This window comes from Canis lupus, chromosome 5 (assembly GCF_003254725.2).
Source record: "Canis lupus dingo isolate Sandy chromosome 5, ASM325472v2, whole genome shotgun sequence".
NCBI classification, from domain to species: domain Eukaryota; kingdom Metazoa; phylum Chordata; class Mammalia; order Carnivora; family Canidae; genus Canis; species Canis lupus.
In genome coordinates, this window is record NC_064247.1 from 76,932,234 (window position 1) to 76,953,753 (window position 21,520).

Genomic DNA, 21,520 nt, shown 5'->3' on the forward strand with positions numbered 1-21,520 from the left:
AGTGAGGTGAGTATCATGGACTTAATGTAGTCAGATGTACCAGCAAGAGCTACTAAGAGCTGGGGGACCCTCATACCTGAAGAGTGAGATGGCAATTTAATTCTTAGACCTCCCTTGGTAGCCAAACATCCTTCCTCTATGTTTAACACAAGTGTTCTTACCTTCCCTACCATCTATCCACCCCCTGAAAAATAAGTAAACTATATGCACTATATACACTAAACTATATGCATTCTGAGGATGGAGAAGCTTCTGGCATGTTTCTGTTCTCCTAGCCTCCCTGGAATTTGAAACAGATTCAGCTAACACTCACTTGTACAGCTTTTTCCAGCCAGTGTGAAGAGAATGAGACAGAGAGAGAGAGAGACAGAGGAGAGTGTAAGAGAGAGAAGGGGGTGAGAGAATGAATCAAGAGAGAGAGAGAGAGAGAGAAGGGGGTGAGAGAATGAATCAAGGCTCTCTCAACACTCTTACCTCATAGAAGTTGATAATGTTAGTCTCTTTGGGACTCAGGAGAGTGATTAAGCCAGTTCTGTCCTTGCACTTGACCTCTGCATTCATTGTGTATCCCTCAGCCTTGACATTTAAGGTCAGAGGCTGGGCTTTCTTTTTCACATTGCAGATCAAATTAAAGTTCACATCTCCTTCTTGCTTTGGTGTGAAGAAAATATCAATTGGGAATCTGGTCAGGGAAGAAGACAGCAGATTAGCTGACAAGGCCAACCTGCTATAACCTGCTGAAGAATATGAGCCCGATGGATTAGCATACCCACTATGAGGAAAAGGCATCATCATTCCAACTTACGATGAGTTTTGAAGATTTGCCAGACATGGCGGGACATTGCTTTATGAATTCACAAATACGGTAGATGGCAAGGAAAAAAATATAGAAATGAGAGAAAATATTGAGAAGAGAAGCTGAGAGTTCTCAGTGCTCTACAATTTATCAGGAAAATGAACAATGGGAAATAAGTAGACAGGGATGGGACTGTTCATATAAATTTTAGAGTTGGAAGAGACATGATATAGAGCACTCTGAGGGAAAAAGATTCTCCTGACTAGCAGGCTTAGAACCCCTGCTATATTGGGAGGGTACAGTCATGGGAGACTTTTGCTGTACCTGGACAGTGGTGGGATCCAGCCTTCCATGGGACATATCACCAGGCTATTGCTGAAACCTTCAGAATATCGGGAGTTGTCCTGGAATGCAAAGTGGAACCCCTGCTCCTCCTTGTTGATGATCTGAACGGTCTCCCTGGCTTCTCTGCCTAAGGCGGAAACACCAGCCCTCAGTGGAAGAAAGCCTCATGCCTGCTCCTGAAGTATCTCAGGAGACACTACTCCTCTTAGAACAAATTCTTCAACTTCTTTTCCCTCTCCTCCCAAGCTCTTCAGTTCTTGACTACCTCTCTTCTTTGATTCTGGTCTACAAGTGACCCTCTTCCCTTGGGGGAGATTCTACCTCTTACTTCTAGAACTTTATTCCATCGGTTGCCCGCTCCTGCTAGGTGGGTCCTCTGTCTTGCTCATGGCATCCTAGGTGACTCTGATGACTTTATTTTCTCTCCCTGTTTCCTTGGACCCAATGCCTTTCCCTGCTTTTGTTAGTGAGGGCTTCGCTTTCCCCAGTAGGCCCCTTAACTCTGCCCATATCTTTGTAAATAGTCTGCATTAAACTCTTTTGAATCAGAGCTCGGGTATGTCATGAGTGTCCTGACAGGGCCCTAATACAGCTTCTGTCATGATTTTGCTTTTTCTTACTTTCCTTGATTACTGTAGAGCATCTATTTTTTTTTTGCATATACTTTAGAATCATTTTATCCAATTCTCCCCCCACCCCTAATCCTTTTGGGATTAAGGTTGCCAGATTTAGAGGATATTATATTAGTATAAGTATGTCCCAACCATTGCATGGGACATACTTATACTGACATACTTATACTAAAAAATTACTCATTGTTATCTGAAATTCAGATTTGACTATGTATCCTGTATTTTATCTGGCAATACCAGTTGGGATTCTAATTGAAACTTGATTTTTTTTTAAATTTATTTTTTTTAATTTATTTATGATAGTCACAGAGAGAGAGGCAGAGACATAGGCAGAGGGAGAAGCAGGCTCCATGCACCGGGAGCCCGACGTGGGATTCGATCCCGGGTCTCCAGGATCGCGCCGTGGGCCAAAGGCAGGCGCCAAACCGCTGCGCCAGCCAGGGATCCCTGAAACTTGATTAAATTTGCATTTAATTTTGAGAGAACTAGTAAATGTTCACATCTTGTTTGGGGGCATTTTATAAGATTCCATAGTTTTCTTCATATAGGTCCTACGCTTTTCTTGTTACATTTATCGTTCGATATTATATAGGTTTTATCAATATTGAATGGATTTTTTTGTTTCTGTTTCTAGGTGCTTATCACTAAAAGAAAGAGAAACTATTTATTTTTACATAATTGTCTTGCATCCAGCCACTTACTAAATTATCCTATTGATTCTAGTGGTTTGTTTTGCTTTTCTCTAGAGCCTCTTGAGGTTTTCTATGTATGAAGTCACCAGCAACAGCAAATAAGACAGTTTTGTTTCTTGTTCCCTAATGTTTATGCCAGTTATTGAATTTTCTTGTTTTATTGTATCTGCTAAAATTATTAAGAAAGTATTCAATAATAATGGTGATGATGAGCATCCTTGCCTAATTCTTGATTTTAACTGAAGTGAAAAGAGTTTAGTGGCTTATTTACAGGATAATATTTGCCTCTTGATTTTGGTTAGTCTTTTTTTTTTTTTAAGAGAGAGAGAGAGAGAGAGAGAGAGAGCTAGCTCTTGAGCATATGTGTGAGCAGGAGTGGGGCAGAGGGAGAGAAGAATCCCAAGCGAGCTCCACACTCAGCACAAAGCCTGACTTGGGCTTGATCTCATGACCCTGAGATCATGACATCAGTGGAAATCAAGAGTTGGAGATGCTTAACTGATGGAACCACCCAGGTACTCCTGGTTCGTCTTCTTTAAGTTTTTCCCTCTATTCCTATCTTACTATTAGAATTTTTTGTTGAGAATTTCTGCTTAATTTTAGCAATGATTTTTAGTATATGATCACATGGTTGTTCTTTAATCTGTTGATATAATCATTATATTGAAATGCACCACCCTTGCATTCCCAGATTAAATTCTGTTTGTCTCGCTTTTGCTGTTTTTAGTTATTTAATTAATATTTAACATAACATACAGTGTTATATTAGTTTCAGGTGTACAGTATAGTGATTCAACACTTCGATACATCACCTGGTGCACATCATTACAAGTGCATTCCTTAATCCCCATCACCTGTTTTATCACCATCTCTCCAACCCCCCTCTTCCTCTGGTAACCATCTGTTTGTTTTCTATACAAGAGCGCTGTTATTATTCTTATACTATACTGCCCATTTATTTGTTCAGAAACTTCTGAAACACTATAATCTCTTCCTACCTACTTATATATATCAGTATAAGAAATGTATGGAAATATTACATAACAAACTGTCAACATTTTGTTTCCTTGATGGAAAGGATGGGTGGAAAGAGATTAAAATTTTATACAGATTGATTGTCTGATTATAAAGAATATTACTTTTCTAAATATAAAAATCTAATGAGTTACTAAAACATCTTCTGGCTTTAGTTGTATTTTACACACACACACACACACACTCCCCACATCCATGTGATAAGGGATTTGGCAATCACCTCCTTTATTTCCTTCAGGTCTCTGATCAAATGTCACTTTCCCACTGCATACTAGCATCCTTTATTCCCCCTACCCTGCTTTATTCTTCTCTAGAATACTTATTAACATCTGACATGCTATATATTTTCTTTTTTCGTAGTCTGCTTTCTATTACTAGAATGTAAGCACCATGAGGGTGGGGACTTTGGCTTTATTCACAGCATTTCTAGGTCACAGAAGAGTGCCTGGGTCATACAAGGGCTCGGTAATATTTGTTGAGCTGAATAAGTGCCTAAAAGGATGGCAGGAAAATCTGACCCCCTGTGGCACAGACTGAGAGGCAAATACAGCCCATATTCTGGAGGCACATACAAGTAAGATGGGGATAACGTGAGGCTCTAGAAATGAACATAGTCCAGAACTTCAAGGAATCTTAAGAGTAGGATCTGTAGCAAGGCTCCTAAATTTTCTTAGGTTATAGTGTGTGGGTTTAGAAGATACCTGATGGAAATTAGATTGAGAGATAAATACTTTGTGGCTTTGTGAACAGTGATAGAGCACCTCTGACATGCTTCTGGAAGGCACCAGAAAAGTTTCCCACCCAAGTCTGTTCCTGGAGTTCATTGCTGGGTCAGTCCCACTCCCCTCCCTCACAGGTCACACCAACTCAAACATAAACCAATGGGGCAGCCTTACCAATAAGGAGACAACTGAAATTGATGTGTGACTTGTCTAGATTGATGAGAGGATCGGTGGCTTTGCCTACCAGTAGAAAAGGGATGGTGATGTTGTGTTCGGGGATTAAGAAAGCCCAGAATGCTTCTGTGATGTCCAGATGGAAAGGTGTGAACTGGAAGACAATCTAAGGAGACAATTTGGAACAGAGTGGTAAAAAGCATTTAAGTTTGCTCCACATGCCCCTGGAAGCTGACTAGTGCTGGAGTTACAGTGGCTGATATCACCAGATCACCCCTACTCCTACTTTTCTACCATCTCTGTGAAGGCTATAAGTGTGGCTGTTCCAGCAATATCAATATCTGTTTGCCCTGCTCACAGGTCCTTCTGAGGGCCTCTACCCTACCCATAGCCTCTGATGGCTGGGCTGCCGTATTTTCACACCATGTCTTTGTTTGGCATGTGAAAAATAGAGAGAGTCTGATAAAAATATGGAATTTTGGCTTTTCCCAAAAAGTTTGGGAAAATTAGCAACACCAGGCCTACTTGTCTGTGTGGTGATCATCTGGCAGAGAAGCACTGCAGCCAGCCAGTGTTGTGCTCAGCATTCCCTATCATTGTACCCTTGGCCTGCTCCATGCATTTATTTGTGTGATCTCCCTCAAGGCATGTGAAATCATAATTTCTGTTTCATGGATTTGTTTCTGCCTCTGACATTCTCTGCATAACTTACAGGATACAAAGACCATAGATCTATTTTGGCCAATGAATTCATGTTTCTTTAAGTCTGACCCACACCCCAGACCCCTACGTAAACATGAGGACTAAACTGTGGGACATGACTCACTTCTCTCTTTTGCCCTTTGGCCTGACTGAGTAAAAACACATCTGTATCCTTTTACTGCTGTCAATCCTTGGGAAAAAAATAAGTCTTCATGTTACTCCATGAGTCCTTGAGTCCCCAGGCATTAATGTCCAGCTCTCCTTCCCTGCTTTAATAATTTCAGTTTTTAAAACAGCAAATACTAGAGCTCTCCATCTCTCCATGACCAACCAAGAGAGCACAGCTGTGTCATGTTCATAAGGACTGCCTAATGTCTATGCCACTCAAGAAATACGTATTAATTGATGTGCCCTTGGGCTGTCCCCCTCACTCTACCTGTGGTCTACAGCACACTTGCTATGTAGAGAAAGAGAGAGAGAGAGAAAGAGAGAGAATGATTAAAGTACTCTGTTGGGTGGTCTTCATTCATACACACACCTCAGCTTTCTTTTCAGGGTGGATGAGGCCCTTCTCTGTAAGGCATGTGAAGGCTGGAGGGTTCTGGAGACTTTCAGTTTCTTCAGAGGTCCAGCAGAAGGAGTAGGTGCTATTAGTGGGATTCAGGATTGTGAAAGTCCTGGCCGAGGGGGAAATAATTTATTGCAGAGAGTGAAATGTGGGCTGAGAAATAAGAGAAACTTTCTAGGACCTTCCCTAGCACAGTTTCCCTATCTGGGAATCAGAACTTGTCTGGGCACTTCATTACCTTGGAAATGAAAACTGCATCTCATTTGGGGGTCCAGACTATGACTAGAGTTCTGGACTCTGGAGTAATAATGATGCCTAGGGCACTTTTGTCCCAGTGATCCTCTGTGGCTAAGGTGGTGGTCAGGGATTCTATTTTTATGTATTCTAAAATCTCCCCAGTATTGAAACCAAGGAGATAAATCCAGCTTCCTTATGGAGCAGTTCTCTAAAGTCCAAACCCAGTAGTTCAAGCTTGCTTCTAGGAATTAGCCTCACTCACTTCCCTGAATTCTTCCTCTATGTTCTTTAGAAGGATTGACTGGTATGAAATCAACTGTTGTAAACCTAGACAACTCACCGGAGACTCTTCCCTCCTATGCCCACACTGGTGAACTCAATGACCCGGGTGTTTGAGTCCAGAGCTGCACCACTAGGCCCTCGGAGATCTGGGTTGCGCCGATGACCACTGATGTAGTCAGAGTGTTTCAGGTCAAAATGGCAGAGGGGCAAGAAGCTCCGCCCTTTTACTAATAGGACTGGGCCTTGCTCTCCAGGTGGCAGGTTGGGAATCCTGAGAAGATAAGGTTATTATTACTTATTTTTAAATCAATTGTTGCTTTCTTAGTTGGCTGTAAATGAGTTATATCACCAGAGTGTGAGCTCCATGAAAGTAGAGACTGGGTCTGTCCTGGTCAACAACATAATCTCAGTCCCTGAATAGTGTGTGATACATGGTTGGTGTTCATTCATTAACTGTTTTTTTTTTTTTTTTAAGATTTTATTTATTTATTCATGACAGTCACACAGAGAGAGAGAGGCAGAGACATAGGCAGAGGGAGAAGCAGGCTCCATGCAGGGAGCCCGATGTGGGATTCGATCCCGGGTCTCCAGGATCGCGCCCTGGGCCAAAGGCAGGCGCCAAACCGCTGCGCCACCCAGGGATCCCTATTCATTAACTGTTGAGTGGATGAATACATGAATGGGCTGAGTAGGAGAAGGCTGAATTCTGGCTCCTTTTCTGTAAATAAGAGTGGCCCCAAGTTATTTCCTCCAGCTGTGGTGACAAAATCTCCGTGCTATAAAATAAGCTTACCCCCTGGGCGCTCTTATAGGCATCTAGTGAAGTATGAAAATTGACAGCGAAATCCTAAAAGAGTATCATGAGATCCTTGGAGAAGGTAAGGTGGATGTGAGCAGACTTAGGTCCAGCACCAAGTTTAGGTGGCCCAGATCGTAGGGGCTCCATGAGGCTCTTATGTCTCATATACATCTCACTACCCCCATGCCATGGTTCACTCAATTCCTTTGTCAGGTGGGTGTTCTGCACAGAGCTTTCCTGGGAGTGGTTAGCACATCAGGGGCTTTCATTGCTAGGAGTTATTGGATTGACTTTTCCTGAATTGGGTCTGAGCCCCCTCTATTCCTCATCTATAAATCAGCCCCACTACCTCCACTCCTGCCATGTGTGTTTACTGTGCTTATTGTGTGCCAGGTACTGTTCTAAGTCTTCACTTGAATTAACTCATTTAATGTTCATGATGCCCATACAAGGTAGGTATTGTTATTTGCTTTCTACATGAGGAAATCAAGTCTCAGAAGGGGTACTAGAAAGTTTTCCTAAGTTCATACATGCCCAAGGCCTGGAACTCATCTGTCTGTCAGCCATTCTGTTGTTCAGTGGAATCCTGTTTGTGGCTGGGAAGGGGGAAGGAGGAGGGGGAAGAGTCTAGAGAGTTGGTGAGTAACACAAAAGACCCAATTCTCTGTATCTTCCAAATTCTGGGCCCCTTTGAATCTCCCCAAAGGGGGGCACCTGGGTGGCTCAGTGGTTGAACATCTGCCTTTGTCTCAGGTCATGATCCCGGGGTTGTCCCACATGAGGCTCCCTGCAGGGGAGCCTCTGCCTATGTCTCTGCCCCTCTCTCTGTGTTTCTCATGAATAAATAAATAAAATCTTAAAACAGAATTTTCCCAAAGGGAACTGTGGCAATTTGGGGACTGTACAGGGGCCCCAAGGCTCAAAAGAATGGTGGTGGTAGTGGTGGGGTGGAAGAGAGGATAGGAGATGTGGAACTTTGTTCTGGGGACCAAGTCTCCTTACTGGCAGAAAAGATTGCTCTCGAAGTCTCCAGTCTCCAGTGGGGAGAATTTCACTTTGAGCTTCTGAGTCTTCCCTGCTGGCACAATGCCTGAGGAAGGGTCCACAGAGAAGGGTGGCAGGGAAACATCATTCCAGTGGTCTGTGGCACTGTCCAGAGTGCTGACCGTGTGCAGCGTGCCCTGGCTAAGTTCGTCTTTTTGAGAGGAACCTAGGGGCAAACAGACAGCCAGTGATATTCTGCATTTGCAGTGGGAGCGCAAGTCCTTAGGGACCCTCTGTGGGGTCTAAGGGCTCACCTCTTCTAGCAGATACATTTAACTTTGGGCACAAGGGGTAAGGATTGGCTCATATCTCCTGTAGGAGACTCATGAAAATACTTCTATTAATTCTATCAAGTTTTCAAAGTTGTTTCCTTTTGGCTTGAGGAGGTGGGTTGAGGAGATGTCTCAAGAAAAATGGACTGTGAACATAATTTTTGGAGAATCCTTGTTTTAAAATAGGGATTCACAAACTAGCAGCCTATGGATAAGGGCCCATTTAGGGGATCCCTGGGTGGCGCAGCGGTTTGGCGCCTGCCTTTGGCCCAGGGCGCGATCCTGGAGACCCGGGATCGAATCCCACGTCGGGCTCCCAGTGCATGGAGCCTGCTTCTCCCTCTGCCTGTGTCTCTGCCTCTCTCTCTCTCTCTCTCTCTCTCTGTGACTATCATAAATAAAAAAAAAATAAAATAAAAGGTCTGGGAATCTCCAAAACTGCAACAAGAGTAATGGGTTATTTGTCTACTAAGTACTGAGGCCTTTTTCAAGTGCTTTATATGTATCAACTTGGGTCTGAGTGTATATATTTTGAGGGAGACCCCTCATAGCTTTCATCAGTTTCTGCAAGGGCCTGTAATCTCCCACAAGAATAAGGCCTAAAAAGACAAGATTCCCAGGGGTCTGTGACCATGCTGGCCCAGTGGATGGCCAGGGTCCAAGTTCTCCACTCCAGGAGGACTGAGGTCAGGTATTGAGTTTCTTAGGCATGTTTGGCTCTGTAGACACCATGAGACATTTGCTCTGCTTCTTGTTGGCTACTGAGGGGGCCATTGGAGCAGTGTTCATTGCTCCATGAACAAGGCTCTTCTACTAACTGGGAACTTAGTTCAAGCCCTGGGTTTTGCCTGCCATCATATTTACCTTGGTTATCTGGCTTTGCAAAACTGACAGCTTTTGCAGTATCTTCTGAGACCCAGTTGAATTCCAGCTGCACATTTCCTGAGTTAATCAGCTCAAGCCTGCAGATAGATCAGAGAATGGATTTGAGAAATGTGCTGTCGATGATTTTTTTTTTCTGTCTGCACATCATGTAAACTGTTATTTAACTTTTTAAGTCATCACTGTGTTTCTTAAACATTTTTTTCAAAAGGCAGCTTTTAAGCATTTTATCTGACGCCATGCATTTGCTATGCTATATTTTCTTCTAAAGCATGTAAGATATATACATGGCTATTAAAAGTAAAAAATCCAAATGTTTAGCACTTAAAATCATCTGGCACACAACCAGAACCCTATGCAGTGAGCTCTCAGCATGCATCGCTGTAATCCTGAAAAAATTCCATGAGAGAGGAATCAAAATGTTTCTGACAATGGTACCTTCCTTAGGTGCAAATGCCACAGTCCCTCCCTTCCTGAATCATGTCTCACTGGAAACCATGTCCCTGTGGTCAGAGGCTGTTTGACCTCTGCCTGAGATTAATTCACTGGCTGAGATTTGTCTCAAATTCTGAATTAGTGGAGCCTTTCTCACTTCAAGTTTCTCTGCATCTAAGATAAGAATAGAAAATAGAAGCTTTTTCTAGAATCACTTTTGAACTTGATCACAATCACAGGAGAAGGATGAGGCCTTGGCACCAGAAAAATGATTGTGTGAAAGAAAGAAACACAAGTGCTCTTCCTAGTTTTAGGGAAGAGCAGGAATTGAGGGTTAGGGGGCTGTAGGTCTAAGGTAGGGTGTAAGGATTAGGCTTCCATGATCTAATCCAGGTAGACCATGTAGGTATGCCCAAAGTCAAGTGCTTTGACTTCAAGGGCTTGCATTTATTGTGTAAAACTATGAGTACTGGCCATTATCTAGAGAAAATTTTTATAAATTGGAGCAATCTTAGTGGTACAGAATACTTTTGATAAAGAAGTTCTGGGTTTAGATTGGGGTTGACAAACTTTTTTTGCAAAGGGCAAGAGAGCATTTTTTTTTTTTTGGCTCTGTGTACCATGGGTCTTTGTAGCAACTACTCACTCTGCTGTTATAGTGTAAAAGCAGCCACAGACCACACATAAGCAGATAGACATGGCTGTGGGCTAAAAGAAACTTCATGTACAACATAGGCAGCTGGCTGGATTTGGTCTGTGGGCCACAGTTTGACAACCCCTGCTTTAGGTGAAATAGGTATCAACAGAAGGAAGGTCTCACTTCCTGCCTCATCTCTTTTGGTTCTATAATAATTTGAGAGAACATTTAAAGTGTAACAAAGGCAAAATGAGTTGAACAAGTTAATTACGAATTCTCATAAAGTTGAAATGTCAGTGGTTTACATTTTTGTGCTTGTAATTCTCAAAGAATAGTCTTTCACTGTCTTTGTATATATTGCTCTCTCTGCCTAGAAGGACTTTTTTTCACTTCTTCACCTGGGTACCTCTTATCCTCTAACATTCAGTTGGGGCACCACTGTATTATCAGGGAATGTTGTTTATAGTGAAAATGACCCCTGATTGGTAAATTGCATCTAGTCTGGAGGAATTATGATTCCCTGGAGGGAAGCCATAGCTTGGGGTTCTCTGAGAATAGCGACTCATAACTGGGCATGTCCCCTATAAGCATCTTGGAAGCTGTAGAATGGTTATGAGGATTATTGCCTTCTGTAGGTTGTGGGGCTTCTAAGCTAAGATGGACCCATTGCCTTTCGTGTGGATATTGTCCAAGCTGTCACCTGGGATCAGGGAGAAAAGAACAGTTCCTGGGGAGTAGTGTGGACTGCTGTAGGGACAGTCCCCACTGAGGCTGATGGCCAGCTGCTGCCCTCCTGGTGGACTGTGTTTCCTGACCTATATTTTGATTTTTGGGTGTGAACTTCAACAGCTTTGTGGGCCTGAGTGTTTCCCTGCATCCACGGAGTTACTCTGGTGCATGCCACATGGCTCTGATGCCTGGCATGTGCTATCATAGACACTGAATAAATGTGTGGTGAAGGAATGGACAAATGATGAAATGGAAGAGCTTCTCTGTGATGGTGGGGGGCTTTTGAAGACTCACTCAAACACTCGGGTCTGGTAAACCAGCGTTTCTTTAAAGTGCACGTTGCTTGTATGGCATCGATAGGAAGCGAAATTCACATTGGCACTAATCTGAAGATGCAGTTCTCGATAGTTCTCTTCTACTATGGAGTGGGCAGGCTCAGGGTCTGTCTCTATCACCTGTAACAAAGGTGGAGTCAGCTGACTGACAGGAATAAAGGGCTGGGATGGGGGTTTGGGGGAGACACAGTACAATATTTTACCTGTGCAAATGAGCACTAATGCATAAATTCAAGTTCTAGAGAAAATGATTAAAGCAAGCCTAACAACAAATTACTGAGAGCAGTAGGATTGCAGAGATAAGAGTTTTTTGGTTAGATGGACTCAGAAGAAGGTAGAAGAAAGGAAATCATAAAGATAGGGATAGGCATTAATGAAACAGAAAATAAATAAAAAAAGAGGACCAACAAAGCTAAAAGCTATTTATTTGGAATGACTTAAAAAGTCTTCGATGAGATTGGTCAAGAAAAAAAATGAGTAAAAAAAAAAAAAAAGAAAAGAAAAAAAAGAAAAAAATGAGTAAATACAAATAACCAATATCAAAAATAAAAAGGAGGACATTACCACCAATCCTACAGATTCAAACAGAGGATAAGAAAATATTATAAATAATTTTATGAAAATACATATGAAAACTTAGTCAAAGGGCAAATTTCTAGGAAAATAATTTAATAAAATTAACTCAAGAACAAATAAAAAGCCTGAAGAGTTATAATACTATTAAAGAAACTGAATAGTAGTAAAAAAATCAAAGAAGACCTAAAGAACTAAAATTTGTTAATAGATAAATTAATATTATAAAATTGTTAATTCTTCTTAAACTCACTTATAGATGCAATCCAATTCCAATCAAGCTTCCATTAGGGTTTCCATAGTACTTGGTTAGTGGGTTCCAAAATTAGAAAAATAAAGGACTAAGAATAACTAAAGCACTTCAGAATAAAACAGTATGGAAAAGAGACTTGCTTCAGATACTGTGGCTGATTATGAAGCTTTTTTTAAAAAGATTTTTAAAAAAGATTTTATTTATTTATTCATGAGAGACACAGACCGAGAGAGAGAGAGAGAGAGAGAGAGAGAGAGGCAGAGACACAGACACAGGCAGAGGGAAAAGCAGGCTCCATGCAGGAAAAGCAGTCCCGCCCAACGTGGGACTCGCCCAACGTGGGACTCGATCCCTGGACTCCAGGATCACGCCCTGGGCTGAAGGCAGATGCCAAACCGCTGAGTCACCCAGGGATCCCCTCAACCACCCAGGGATCTCTAGATTTTTTCTTTATTTATTTGAGAGAGAGAGAGAGAGAGAGCGCACAGGCAGGGGGAGAGGCAGGCAGAGGAAGAGGGAGAAGCAGGCTCCCTGCTAAGCAGGGAGCCTGATGTGGGGCTCAATCCCAGGACTCTGGGATCATGACCCGAGCCAAAGGCAGATGCTTAACCAACTGAGGCACCCAGGCGTCCCTGATAATGAAGCTATAGAAATTAAGGTAGGGTAAAATTGGCATAGGGATAGAAAAATTGACAATGAAATAGAATATTGAGACAAAAAACACCCTAGGTATATATGAAATTTAGATGACAAGGGAGTCATGGCAGGTCACTAGGAAACAGAAGGGATAAACAAAAAAGGGAGTTGGCTAGGTTAGTTATCTAGATGGAAAACTATGAAATTGGATCCTTGCCTCATACCATCATACATAAAATCCAGGTGGGCCAAGGGCTTAAATAGAAACAGCAAAGTTCTTAAACCTTAAAAAAATGCATATTTTTTCTTCCCTGATAGGGAGGGGTTTTAAAAACAAGACACAAATAATAATATATATAGAAGATGAGATTAATAAATGTATCTTTATCCATCAAAAGATACATCAAAGACAGTAAAAAGATAAGCTATAAATTTGGTGAAGACATTTGCAGACAAATAATAGGAAAGAATAGTAGAGTTTATCAAAAGTAAAATAACTCATACAAAGGATAAGCATCATAATTGAAATGACCAATAATCATATGAAGACATATTCAACTTTATCAGTGGTTAGGGAAATGCAAAATAGCCCCCAAAGAGACCATTTCCCATTCATTTAAATGATAAAAACCAAGAGGTCTGGCAATGCCAAGTTGTGGAGAGAATGTGGATCAGTAAGATCCCTTTGCCGATAGGAGTGTACATTGGTATAGCCATTTTGGACAACATTTGGGCATTACTTTGGAAAGCTGAATTTCATATATCCTATGGCTTGGCAATTCCACTTCGAGGAATATAAACGTTTGCAAATGAACACCATTTGACATGATCAATAATGTTCACAGAAATACTGTGCATGATAGCAAAACCGCAAATAGTTTTCAAAAGAAGAGAGAATGACAAATAACAGTGGAATTTTATATAGCAGTGAAATGGGTATACTATAGCCACATGCAATGATATGGATCACATGCATTACAACCTTTTTTTAAAAACTAAAGTTAAAGACTACAACTAAACAGTATGCCTTTTACAATGCATAGGTAGGGGCGCCTGGGTGGCTCAATTGGTTAAATGTCTGCCTTTAGCTCAGGCCATGATCCTTTGAAGCAGGGAGTCTGTTTCTTCATCTCCCTCTGCTGGTGCTCGTGTTCTCTCTCTCTCTCTCTCTCTCATTTGCTTGCTCATGCTCCCTCTTTCCCAAATTAAAAAAAAAAAAAGAAAGAGTGCATAGGTTAAAAAAGAAAGAAAAAATAAAAATCAAGGGAGTAAGTAAACAAGATTCAGGATCGTGATTACCTCTAAGAGGGAGGCATGGGGATGAAATGGCTGAGAAGCACACACCTAATCCATGTTTTACTTCTTATGTTGAGTGTGAGTTCATCTCTATTTATTCTACCATTAAAAAGAAACCAACCAAGGACTAATTAAAAGAGGGGCATGCTTGGACCACAGATGAGATTCCATCATGAACCAAAGATTATAACTGATCTAATTCTGGACACCCGAGAGAAAGAAGAGATAACTAGAAGGCTAACCATGATGTTGAAGAAGATGGGAGGACTTGCTTCATGAGGCATCCAGACTGAAACTAAAGCTGTATGGATCAGGATGTGCACGTCGTGAGGCTGGCAGGTGACATGCTTGCAAGTTCAGTTTGTCACTTCTGAAATCAAGGTCAAGTGAAATGGAAAACTTTTTTTGTTTTGTTTTGTTTTGCTTTATCTGTTGTGTGTGTTTGTGTGTGTGTGTGTGTGTTTTGTCTGTGAAGGAAGGAAATGATGAGACACTGCAGTGGGGAGCAGCAGGCACTCAGCTATATGGCAGGCCTCGTCAGATTTGTGCCTGATGTCCTCACTTACCTTTCGTTTTGTAGCAAAAGTCCCAGGTGTGTTTCTGTGAACATCCACCCATTTAACCGTGCGCATGCGGTCATCCCAATCAGGGACCTGGTCTGCAGGGAACTGAAATGTGATCCTGGAGAGCTTGCACTTGACCCCCATCTTCTTCAGATTGATGGGCACATCTGACTTCATGGTCACTGCTATATCCTTGGCACATCCGGGGTGGAGGTGGCCAATCTGGGGAAAAGCCTGGTATTAGTATTTTTGGAAATCCGAGCTTGAGGACTTTTGATACCTGATAGTGACATTCTAGAGAAGGGGTAGAGCCAAAAGTCTTCACAAAAATACATCATTCAAACCTGCATCTGTGAATTGTCTTAAATATGTACAAGAGGTTCTTTTTTTTTTTTTTTAAAGAGGTTCTTATATAGAAATACAATCCTAAAAACAAACCATTACTTGCCATGGGCACTATTCTAAACCTTTATACAATTTTGCTGATCCCCACAACAACCCTATGAGATGTATAGCTATTACCTCTATTCTATAGGCAAGGAAACTTGTAACTTGCTCATGGTCCTCCCATGAATACTGGAAGGTCTGGATTATGCCCCAGACAGTATGGCTCCAGGAACCACACTGTTAACCTGTGCTTCTTCGTCAGTGTCACCTGTATGAATTATGGACAGATGCACACAGTACATTAGCAGTTCTCAGAGTGTGATCAGGTGACCCTTGGGACCCCTAAGACCTTTTCAGGAGCTCATGAGGCTCAAAACTACTTTCATCATAATACTACGATGTTAGTTGACTTTTTCACTTTCATTTTCTCATGAGTATACAATGGAGCTTTCTACAGGTTACATGACATACAATATTGCCACAGATCCAACAGAGAAGCAAATAGGAGAATCTAGCTACTTCTATTAAGCCAGATATTAAAGAGATTTGTAAAACTGTGAAATAATGCCACTCTTTTCGCTAAATTTTTATTTTGGAAAACAGCCATGTTCATTAAAAAAATGGTATTTATATTAACATTAATGGGTTTATTATTTAAAAATGAATAAATACATGTTTTCAGATATTCTCAGTTTTAATTTATAATATGGTAAATATCAATAGACATAACCCACATAAGCAAAAGCTATTTGGGGTTCTTCAATAATGTTTAAAAGGGCAAAAGAGTCCTTAGGCCGAAAGGCTGCAATTCACTGAAGTATACCAGATAAATGGGAAATCTAATTTGGTCTATAGCATAAAATCATTTAGGTTTAGCATGTATAGGGGATCCCTGGGTGGCGCAGCGGTTTGGCGCCTGCCTTTGACCCAGGGCGCGATCCGGGAGACCCTGGATCGAATCCCATGTCAGGCTCCCGGTGCATGGAGCCTGCTTCTCCCTCTGCCTGTGTCTCTGCCTCTCTCTCTCTCTCTCTGTGTGTGACTATCATAAAAAAAAAAAATTAGCATGTATAAACACACACGTGTGTGTGTGTGTGTGTATACACACACACAATAGTCCTATCATATTTCTGACAGATATAGAAACTCTCCCTCTGCTGGAAGATGAAGGAAGAAGAAAGCTTAGTATTTTCCAAGGCCACGAATGCGTGTATGTGTGTGTGGGGTATATGCATGAGTGTGTGCACATGAGTACACTAAATAAATGGACTATCTGAAGCTTATCTCTACCTGTTTTGAGTGACACCTTACATCCCTCCAGGAAACAAAGCTTCCTGATAGCCCTCAAAGATTTAAAAGCGACAAAGGGGGCTCCTGGTGGCTCAGTCAGTTAAGTGTCCAACTCTTGATCTCAGCTCAGGTCTTGATCTCAGTGTCATGAGCTCAAGCCCTGTGTTGGGCTCCATGCTGGGCATAGAGCCTACTTAAAACACTAAAAAAAGTGACAAAATAGGGTCCCAACTCTCCTTGCTCTATCCACCCTAGAATTCTATAGGTTTATTGAACAGACTTGGTGACTGAAACAGAGCAGGAGGCAGCAGATACATCTGGGTATATCCATTGTCCTGGGAACTCAGCAGTGAACTGTCTATGAAAAACAACAAGTAGCCAGAGGCTAGATCAGCTACTGTGTTGTCTCAAGCCTTGTATGATGTCAAACTTTGGTCAGCAATTTATAAAACGTGTGTGCTGTGAGATGCTAAAAGAAGGGGTCAGGAAATTCCAGGTAAAACAAGTTAACCAGGTTTGAGTATGCTGACTGGCCCTGGGCACCTTTAAGACAAAGATGTAATTTGCAGATTTGCTAAATCTCAGCTGTCCACAGAACCCAGTACCCCCATTTTAGCTTGGAGTGAACCACTTTGGCAGGACTAATGCTCTAAAGAACATACACCTTGGGGGATATAGGTCTACACTCTGGGATAGGAAGGCTGGGACCTGTTTTCATCCACACAGGCTTCTATGGAATTCCTCAACATCGGCCTAGCAGCCATTGTGGCGGAGCTCATTCTCTGTTCTGAGACTAGAGGAGACACAAACGGTGTCCTCTGGTACCTGGTCTGATTAAAGGGATGGTTACTGGGCTGTTTCTCAGCTTGAGAACCATCCATCCCATCCCATGTATTCATGGGAACAGACTGACAATCAAATAAGAGTTGGCTTATGCATAAAGAAGTCCAGAAAACAGTGAGTGGCTTTCACTTACCTGTGGGGAAAAGGAAACTGTAGCTAAAAGGGGCCATTCAAACCGTATGACGTTCACTTGGCTGTGATTAGTGATTGTGAAGCTCACGTTATAGCTGTTTCCAATGTGGCAGTCCCCAAACTGGATGTGGTCCACCAGAGCAGCTATGGATGGAAGCAGAAGGTGAGTCCTCCCTCACCTCTCCTCCTAGGGCTCACTTCCCTAGGAGGCAGCACCTGAAAGACATGGGGCCTCACCCTCCTGCATCCCTCCCTCCTTTGATGATTATTTTGGAAAAATTTAGAGTCCCTTAGCTTAAGCTTTCGCTCCTTGGGAAATCTGTTTGTCTATCCATCCATCCGTCCATCCATCCACCTTGGCCCTAACCTCCAAGAGAAAAATATAGGTCCCCAACTCTATTTGTTTGCTGAAACAATACTACTAACAGCTAAAAGAAGATAAAATAGGATAAAGAAGATGTGGTCTATGTATACAATGGAATATTACTCAGCCATTAGAAACGACAAACACCTGCCATTTGCTTGGACGTGGTTGGAACTGGAGGGTATTATGCTGAGTGAAATAAGTCAATCGGAGAAGGGCAAACATTATATGGTCTCATTCATCTGGGGAATATAAATAATAGTGAAAGGGAATAAAGGGGAAAGGAGAAAAAATAAGTGGGAAATATCAGAAAGGGAGACAGAACATGGAAGACTCCTAACTCTGGGAAATGAACTAGGGGTGGTGGAAGGGGAGGAGGGCGAGGGGTGGGGGTGACTGGGTGGCAGGCACTGAGGGGGGCACTTGATGGGATGAGCACTGGGTGTTATTCTATATGTTGGCAAATTGAACACCAATAAAAAATAAATTTATTATTAAAAAGATAAAAGAAGATAAAATACAAAAGTCTTTGTTATACTTGAATCATAGATAAATGATGAGTAATTTTTAGTATCAGTATGTCCCATATAATACTTTGGGACACACAAATAATAAAAAGCTCTTCTTTTTTAAAATCTGAAATTCAAATATAACAGGGACTCCTGTATTCTGATTTTCTAAACCTGGTAACCCTATTTTAAGTATCAAATCTGCTTTCTGAACTAGGGTCACTGCTGGCTCCTGCTTGACCCCTGACAAGAGAGATGTCACCTTGTAGCTGCAAATGGGTGAAACGCCATACATATGAGGAGTGTTGATTTTAAGCCATATCATATAGACTGTCTAATGCTACATTCTAGCACTATAATAAAGCTCCTAGAAAAAAACTATGAGAATGTGTTTATAACTCATTTCATACTAATTAGCTACACAATTAGGGTGCTTTTTGATAATAATGATGAAATAAATTTTCTCCTACCCCAAAGAATATAGTCAACCAAATGAAGCTGCAGTACTTGATAAGACCACAGAGGAGCAAGTCTTAAGCTTTAATATATGCACAAGTCACCCCAGGATCTTGCTAAATAAAATGTAGACTCTGCTTCAGTAGGCCTGAGGTGCAGGTGTGGCTCTGCCATTCTCATTTCTAACAAGCTCCTGGGTGATGCTGCGGCTGTAGGTCCTCAGACAGTGCAGTGAGTGGTGAGGCTATAGAGAAAGATGTTCTAGAGACAGCACAAACCTACACCTTCTTTAATCAGGGAAGCCCACGGTTTCTCTTGGAATGTCTAGGATACACGGTTCCTATGGAACAGACAATGTAAATGCAAGCCAGCTGAAAGAAACAGGGAAAACTAGACAGATACATATCTGTGCTCCCTTAGCTAATCTAGAATATGAATTTTGAATTTCATGTTTTAGCTAAACTGAAATTAGCTAAAACTATAAGCTCCCCAAGGCAGAGACTCTCTTCTTGCTCTTTGGAGCTCCAGGGCTCAGCATGGTGCCTGGTACATACATGCTGATGCTCAATAAATAGTCCTTAAGGGAACATGTGATTGAAGTCATTGTCTGAGCCAGGAATGATGGAACATACAGTAATGAAGAGGAGATGCTTTCCTAAATTCCCAGGAAGCTGGATGATCTGTTATTTAAATTGTACTCTTATTTAAAATGACCTGAGCCAACAGTTGTCAATACCTTACTGCTCTTTCTCTCACCTGTTACCAAGTCTTCCATAGTATTTTCCTCGATGATCTCAGAGATCTCTGGGGTCTCGGGGCTACTGGAAACCACCAGCCCATGGATGTTGTCCAAGGTGATGTCATCCTCGTAACCCTCTCCTACCATGTGGATGATAGTCTCCTCATACTGGTTGTTGATCACTGACAAGTGGATGATACCTGTCATTCTCCCAACCTTCTGGGATTGGAAAACAACCTCAAATCCAGCTGTGTTTCCAGGAGGAACAACCAGAGAGGCTGTGTGAGCTTTCTTTGCTGCAAAAAGAAGAGAGAGACCATAGAGAGTGAGAAGCAGTTTAAAGGAAGATGTAACAAAAAAGATCCTGACTCAAGGGAGGGAATGTGTGGGAATGAGACTTACCTACAGAGGCCACTGGTGATGAGATGGAGCATCTTACTCTGGCTGGGTCCTCATTAGTTCCCTAACAAAACAGCTCCTGGGACCCGTTGCCCTCTAGAAGCTATACTTCCCCTACTTACCTTTTGCATGTGGTTTGTTTTCCTCTGTGATGTAGATGTAGGAGGTGGTGGGGCTCCGTTTCAGGGAGAAGACACCTTGTTGGTCCTTCAGATCAACATGTAGCTGGCAGAAGGAAAGCAAGGTTGAGTGTTAAGCTTACAGGCTGCTCATGGGTTTTGAGTCTGGATTGAGACACAGCACTGTTTGGGAAGTACCCAAAAAGTCATTGTGCCCAGTGTTCACTTTTTTGAATTTTTGATTAAAAGGTAGATAAAATAAATATCAGACAAGGGGAGGAAAATGAAAGTTTAGTTTAGCCCTTACTATCCAAGTAAGGAACTGGGGGTCCAGAGAGTATAAGTGACTTTCCAGATCACTCAGCTAAATAGTATCAAAACGGGCTTGCCAAGAACTCTGCTGTTGACAGAGCTGGCTGTAACATATACACTAGACTAATAAAATGGAAATTAATACTCATCATTCTATAAAGGCTTACATGAATATGAGTTCCTAAAAATCAGTATCTCCAGGTGCTAACGCATTAGTTGCCTGATAGTGTCATATTGAGCAGCCTGACAAGTTAAGAAGAAAACCAAAGTGGGCTTCTGGCCTAGGTGGAGAAAAGGGATGCTTTCTGGACCACCATAGCTGATTAAAAAACTAAAGTCATTTATCTGATTTTAGGTATGGCAACTCAGCAGACAGTTTTAGAAGATAGTAATGCTGGTACCATCACAAATATGATTGAACAGTATAAGAAGTGAGGCAAAAAGAAGAAAGAAATAGTGACACTTCAAAGGAAGCTTCTGAGAAAAAATATATGTTTATAAACAATCTTAGTAAGAAACTACATGGAGGATTTATATGAAAAAAATTGACATAAAAAGATCTTGGTAAATGGATGGGAACTCTAAATCTTGCTCTTGAGAGCCTAAATACTCTAAAGGTAGAAATTCTTCCCAAATAATTTCTAGGATTTCCAGTTGGATTTTCTGAGAAACATTATAAAATGATGTCTAAAGTTCATCTGAGAAACTAGATATGCAGAAATTGCTTAAAAATTAGAAAAATGGGGAATGGGTAAGCAGTAGTTTACTGAACTAGATGCTAGAACATTTTATAAAACTACAATCATGGTCTATGGGGTGAAGGTCACCATGGCAAAGGCATGTGAGCAGCTGACGACATACAGCTTATTAGGTTCCACTTCAATGGAAATAATTCAGGGTAATGGTACACTAGGTAATATGGATTCAAAACAAACAAAGTAAGATGAGAACAACAAGAGAAACACATTTTTAAAGCATCACAGAGCTAAGAACATAATGAAGAGTAGCCAGACCAAGGTCTAGGAGAGCATGGTAATCCAGAGAGGCCAGCCTAAATTTCTGAGGGTGTTTTTGACTTTGAGTGTTTGCCAGTCTAGAAGAGGCAGGTGGGAAGCTCAGTTGTGCTTTTGATGGCTTCTTGGTGCTAAGAGGGCAAAAATCTTGTGAAAGGTGGATATCTTCTTTCCTATAGACTAGGACCCCAAAGGACCTGCCAACAGGACCAAAGATAGTCTGGATATAAACCAGCTGCCCCAAGGGTAGCAATGCTGCTTTGAGTCATATATATAATCCAGAAAATCTCAAGCCCAAAACTAGTTTTTGTGATCCTG

The 21,520-nt window shown here is 41.6% G+C and overlaps 1 protein-coding gene and 1 long non-coding RNA gene across 6 annotated transcripts in view; one reads left to right on the forward strand and one right to left on the reverse strand.

Moving 5' to 3' along the window:
• HYDIN (HYDIN axonemal central pair apparatus protein) overlaps positions 1–21,520 on the reverse strand; it is a 383,279-nt gene that overhangs the window by 37,087 nt on the left and 324,672 nt on the right. For all 4 annotated transcript variants that reach the window (XM_049110700.1, XM_049110701.1, XM_049110698.1 and 1 more), the window contains 12 exons: positions 19,881–19,983; positions 19,377–19,655; positions 17,293–17,435; positions 14,643–14,861; positions 11,278–11,438; positions 9,165–9,262; positions 7,987–8,194; positions 6,244–6,456; positions 5,637–5,775; positions 4,397–4,562; positions 1,121–1,268; positions 475–682 (listed from right to left, as the gene is read on the reverse strand). In XM_049110700.1, coding sequence (XP_048966657.1) covers positions 475–682; positions 1,121–1,268; positions 4,397–4,562; positions 5,637–5,775; positions 6,244–6,456; positions 7,987–8,194; positions 9,165–9,262; positions 11,278–11,438; positions 14,643–14,861; positions 17,293–17,435; positions 19,377–19,655; positions 19,881–19,983 — 2,085 coding nt within the window. The remainder of the gene's footprint in view (positions 1–474; positions 683–1,120; positions 1,269–4,396; positions 4,563–5,636; positions 5,776–6,243; positions 6,457–7,986; positions 8,195–9,164; positions 9,263–11,277; positions 11,439–14,642; positions 14,862–17,292; positions 17,436–19,376; positions 19,656–19,880; positions 19,984–21,520) is intronic.
• LOC112646615 (uncharacterized) overlaps positions 1–21,520 on the forward strand; it is a 57,870-nt gene that overhangs the window by 28,675 nt on the left and 7,675 nt on the right. Inside the window, exon 4 of one of the 2 annotated variants that reach the window (XR_007410978.1) lies at positions 18,382–18,522. The exons of the other annotated variant lie outside the window; for it this stretch is intronic. This is a non-coding gene — a long non-coding RNA (uncharacterized LOC112646615). Of the gene's footprint in view, positions 1–18,381; positions 18,523–21,520 lie in introns of those variants that run through there. 2 annotated transcript variants of the gene reach the window in all.